Here is a 6,000-nt window from a genome sequence, read left to right on the forward strand (position 1 = left end):
TAATCTATTAAAAGCATAGGGAATACTATATACATGTAGTCTTTATAGAAAAAATGGTAGACAACAAAGAAAAGATAAAAATGACAACAGAAACCTTTGCTACCCAAAAAGAAAGAAATAACAAAATCCACAAAAAAAAAGGAAAGAAAAAAGTCTACAATAAACAAAAAAAATGGCGAATCCACTGGATACAATAAAATGAGAAAAATAAATAACGAGGGATTGGGCAAGGAAAGCGACAAGATGGACCACACTAGAAATCCACTGGATAAAGAATCTGACCAATTAAAACACTATTACGAGGATCATCTTCTGAACTCAACCAATCACAAATCAGATAAGGCCTCAACGTGGGGTCTCAACCGAAGACATAAACACCCAAAAAGTGCATAAAATAATTTTTATAACTTCAAAAATCCACTGACACAAAAGAGTACGCACTTCTTCCGGGACATCCTCTTCAATCTCAAACACTCACTGCCCAAATCCTTCTAGGACGACGACACACACACAAAAAAAAAAATCTTACTTGTAACGCAGAGCAATAATAGATTTCAATTATTGAAACTGTTCTCTCGAAATCAAAGCTCTCGTGCTCTTGTCGTTGATGTTGGTTTTACAGTTTGTAAGAAGATGAAAAGTTTGGCGAATGCTGTTGGAGCGAAGACGGCGAGGGCTTGCGATAGCTGCGTGAAGAGACGGGCACGGTGGTACTGCGCGGCCGACGATGCTTTTCTTTGTCAATCTTGCGACAGTTTGGTCCACTCAGCAAACCCTCTCGCTCGCCGGCACGAGAGGGTCCGTTTGAAGACGGCCAGCCCGGCGGCCGTAAAGCATAGCAGCCACTCGTCATCAGCTTCTCCTCCACACGAAGCCGCCACTTGGCATCACGGGTTCACTCGTAAAGCTCGGACCCCACGTGGCTCAGGTAAGAAGAACAATTTGTCGATTTTTCATGACTTGGTTCCGGAGATTAGTGTTGAGGATCAGACCGACAGCTATGAGCTAGAAGAGCAGCTGATCTGTCAAGTGCCGGTTCTCGATCCGTTGGTGGCTGAACAATTCTTGAACGATGTCGTTGCGCCGAAGATCGAGTTTCCTATGATCAGTGTGATGATCGATGAGGAGGAAGACAACGCTGAGAGTTGTCTTAATGGTTTTTTCCCGACCGACATGGAGCTTGAGGAGTTCGCTGCTGACGTGGAGACTCTGCTCGGTCGCGGGTTAGACACTGAGTCTTACGCCATGGAGGACCTAGGGTTTTCTAATACAGAGATGTTCAAAGTCGAAAAAGACGAGATTGAAGAAGAAGAAGTAGAAGAAAAGAAAGCCATAAACATGGAAATATTCGATGATGATGATCGGAAAGACGTGGATGGAACGGTACCGTTTGAGCTAAGTTTTGATTACGAGTCGTCACACAAGACATCCGAAGAAGAGGTAATGAAGAATGTTGAAAGTAGTGGTGAATGCGTTGTTAAGGTGAAGGAGGAAGAAGAGAAGAATGTTCTGATGCTAAGATTAAACTACGACTCGGTTATATCTACTTGGGGAGGCCAAGGTCGACCGTGGACTTCGGGAGAGCCACCGGAACTAGACATTGACATTAGCAGTTGGCCACCTGTTTCCATGGTATGTTATACATATGTATATATATATTCATTACTCGTTAGGATTCCATTTCTTTCCTCCGATGATAGTGAGTTTTATCTAATTTTGAATTGTGTGTTTTAGGGAGAATTTGGTGGAGATCAAAGTCATCAGAAGCAGTACGTTGGTGGATGTTTACCATCAAGTGGGTTTGGAGATGGAGGTAGAGAAGCTAGGGTTTCGAGGTACAGAGAGAAGAGGAGGACAAGGTTGTTTTCTAAGAAGATAAGGTACGAGGTACGTAAACTGAATGCGGAGAAAAGACCACGCATGAAAGGAAGATTCGTTAAGAGAGCCGCGCTCACTGCTGCTGCTGCAAATTCACCATTAGGTGTTAACTACTGAATAGTGAATGTACTCGCGTTATATCTCACTTTACAAATTTTAGTGAGTTTTTTTCTTCTGCAACGACAGAAGTTAATTTGGCACTTAATTGTGCTTCGCGGCTTGGTTTATGTACATAGAAGTGACCAATAATGTGACTTTTCTTGTATTATAAATATAGCACTGATGTATATATTTGGTAATAAGAATGTGCAAAGGCATTTTGATTGTTGAAAATACTCTAGTTAAACATGCTTATGACCTCTCAACCCGAATTTGAAACATAACTTCTCAAACCAAAACTAACCGATTAGTCTTGAGTAACGTCTCAAACCGTTACTCTTATATAGAAGAACAAGACTCATATAATTAAAATATATTAACGATTTACTATTAAAATATCTATATACCAAACTAAACCAAACAAATTATAGACCAAGACTCATATAATTAAAATATATTAACGATTTACTATAAAAATATTTACTTCAATTTTGGTAAGCTGAAGCCAGAAAAAAGTTTGTGAACCGATCCGAGACATTTGAGTCTAATTTGTAAATTATTTTCCATACTAAAAAAAAAAACTAACAAACCACACGGAACGAAACTAAGGATAAAATCTAATGATCATCCTTAAGAACTTTACAATAATAATATAGTTAAACAGATTCTTAAAAACTTTTGGGAACGACAATTATCATCTTAAAAGAATCAGAATTGGGATTTCAAAATAAAAAGTGGCTTGACAGCCAATTATAATAAGCACAATGGACAAGTTAACCATGAGTCGTCGTTGTCCTTGCCAATTGATGTATCATTTTTTTTCTGTATAGTCCAAATTCCTTTTCAAATTCTAGCTAAGATGAAAATGGATACTAACTACCACACACGCGTACATTGGATTTGGATTAAATATCAATCGGCGTTAATATCATCATATCATTATCAACGACCCGTTAATAATTTATATTTGTGGTACATAAGATATGTTAATTTTGGTGGTGCTAAATTTTTTGGTAAGATGGATAATTTCAAACAAGTTTTGTTTGGAAGTGCTATATAATATGATTATCTAAAGCTAATACGTAGAAGAGGTAAATAAAGTATAGGTACACATTAAATAGAGTTGTGAGAAATCTTTTTGTCTTTGTCGTCCTAAGTGATACAAAAGTCCAATTCATAGAAAGGCAGGACACAACTAAAAGATGTAAAAGTCACATCTTAGGATGTTGTTGTGTAGCATGAGAGTTGGGTCCGCACGAAGGAGCCTAGAGATAGACTGAGAGACATTGGCCTCGTAAATATCACATTCAACCTTCGGTTTGCCGCTTCTTCTATTACAGTTACCGGATATTAGATAAATGAAAGATAAAATGTATGTACGTGCTTAGTTTTTTTTTTTTCTTTGGGTCAGTCAACCTGTACGTACTTAGTTATAAAAGTATTATATTGACGAATATAATATTTAAAAGAAATTATCATCTTTCGGTTTTTCTCCTTTATCTTTTTTTTTTTCCCAAAAGTATTACATTGCGTTTGCAAAGACAGCTAGTAAAATTTGGAAAGACTTCCTAATTGACAAGAACAAGAACGAACCCTACTTGTTGTTTCCACTTCCCACTTGGGAAAAACTGAAAAATGATAGAAGCGAGATAGAGAAATAATATATTCATTTTTATTGGCATCATAGGAAGAGAGAAATTAAAAATTATAATTATTCATGTCAGTATGTTTTCAAAACTAAAAACGGTTAAAGCTACTTTTTTATGGCTTTGCCAGTTCCTTCCCATATTTTATGCTGTCTATCAACCTCAACGTTTGGTTTGATGGTTTTGTTTTATTTAAGGTCAAACAAACAGAAAGAGAGTTTCGAATACCTTAGGAAAACTGAAAGTAGTAATTTTTGTTAGAAAATTTTATTATTGTCAAATAATTGAAGACAAAATTAAAATCTGCTTTCGAAAATTCAACAGACAAAAAAAAAAATACTGTGTAATAATAATTGAACCATGTCTTATTTGGACCAAATCAATAGATAGATTTATTAAAAAGATTGAAAGGGCAGTTGGACCCACCAAATTAAAAAGAAATTTTGGAATTTTGTAATAATTTAATTCATATTAGGAGAAGGGTTGGCTCGTGGCTGGCCTTTTGGGATGAAAAATGAAATGACATGTTGTTTGTGGTCCTCTCCTCTCTTTTAAAAACTCTTTCAATATTCATTTTTTGAAAAAATGAGTAAATCCCAAAACGTCAGTGACCGTCATTTTGATTAAACCCCGTTTGGCATCCCCATCTCCTCATGATTTTTGTGGAAACCTTTCCAAAATATCTTATACTTAGATTTGTTTTCTTAACCATTATACTATTGGAGATGTCATCCTATAGATATGCGTTTACAAATCAAGTGTAAGAAAAATATAGGAAAATTTTAATGCAGGTCGAATAGTACCAGAAACATATCCGTACATATAGATGATCTGATATTTTCCACTCAGCCTGGCCGCCTGGGGCATTACGATTTGGTATCATATCCCAATCCCGTTTTGGTATCTGACGAGGGCCTAACAAAAAAAAAGTTAACACAAAACTTCTTGGACCAGTGAATAAAATGAGGTATTGAAGCAAATTTGAGTTTAGGGTTTTTGACGGGACTCATAAATAAATTAAAGCCCAACTACGTAGTCAACTGACTCATTTCGGCCCTCTTCTTCGCCTTGTGATGCTTGTTTATGTGAAATCATAGCCAGTTTATTTATCACTTACGCAATCATTGCGCGGGGTTTAAGTGTTAGAACAGGCTGAACAGCATTAACAAATAATTGTTAAGTGCTGGTAATTTTTTAACTTTCAAATTATCTCGTCTTTTGAGCTGCTTATATTGTATACTCCAACTCCAAATGATGTTGTCGTAAGTTTAAAACAAAAGAAATGAATATAAGAGTGTTGCTGGTAATTTTAACCAGTTGAGCTCAAATATTTTTTTGGAAGAGTACTAGACCTGGTGTCGAATTCAAAATTCTTACGCTCCAAAATATTCTTAAGGAATTTATTCGTTACAAAATCAACCTTTAAGGATAGCATTCCAACATTGATAGTTTAGTTAGTCAACCTAGAATCATTATTTTAAAGAAGAGAATATGTCTTAACTTTTTAAAAACGATCGTCAACAAAAATAATACTTAAATCTTTTTTGACAAACTTTTTTTTCTTTCAAATATGTAGCAACGCATTTTCTTTCAGCTTTAATAATTGAACTTTTTGTATTTCATACTTTAAGCTGGCTGTTTTGTTGTTTTGTTTTCAACTCTACATCCTCAGTAACATTCAAATATCCCTTTTTTAATAAAAGGGAAGTACATGACTTCAAATTGGTAGACCATATACTATTAATATAGGTTATAACTAAGATTAATTATTTGATAGGTTACATGGATTAATTATTTGATAGGTTATATAGATTTATAATTAGGATCCTCTTAAAAAGATATTTCAAAGTATAAAATAAAATCTCCAAAAAAACATTTAACTAACCATGTATAGACAAAAAAATCTCAGAAATTAATCATTTTTCTGCAGATTACAAGTGATTTTCGATTATACTAAAAAATAAAATCTATCAAATTTTATCAGAAAATTTTGACTGAGTAACATGTCAAAATTTGAATATTTAAATTTATTTCATATTTTTTTTGTTGAATTGTATTGTTTTATATACTATAATAAAATTTTACAATAATTTAATTTGGAGTCTTTAAAAATAGTTTAATTTGATATTTTTAAGAATAATAAATATATGATAGATCAAGAAGTTAAAAATTATAAACACTCTAACTTGATTTGTTATAGCATTGGTCAATAATATGTCACTATAATATGAAAAAAATCAAGAAATATGATTTCTTGCTAGAGCACGGGTTAAAATTTAAAAAATATGATTTCTCAGATTAAATTTAAGTTTGGAATAATGTTTTTTAGTAGGCTTTCTCGGTCACGATGATTTTGACAAATATATGTTACATATTT

The 6,000-nt window shown here is 34.1% G+C and overlaps 1 protein-coding gene across 1 annotated transcript; it reads left to right on the forward strand.

The window, feature by feature from the left end:
• Positions 1-54: 54 nt before the first annotated feature.
• Positions 55-2,211, forward strand: LOC104756956 (zinc finger protein CONSTANS-LIKE 16). Its single transcript, XM_010479624.3, has 2 exons — positions 55-1,632; positions 1,735-2,211. The coding sequence occupies exons 1-2, from the start codon at positions 634-636 to the stop codon at positions 1,993-1,995; spliced, it is 1,260 nt and encodes a 419-aa protein (XP_010477926.1). The 5' UTR covers positions 55-633; the 3' UTR covers positions 1,996-2,211.
• Positions 2,212-6,000: the final 3,789 nt, after the last annotated feature.

Source organism: Camelina sativa, chromosome 17, assembly GCF_030686135.1.
Source record: "Camelina sativa cultivar CO46 ecotype springtype chromosome 17, ASM3068613v1".
In the NCBI taxonomy this organism is placed as follows: Eukaryota; Viridiplantae; Streptophyta; class Magnoliopsida; order Brassicales; family Brassicaceae; genus Camelina; species Camelina sativa.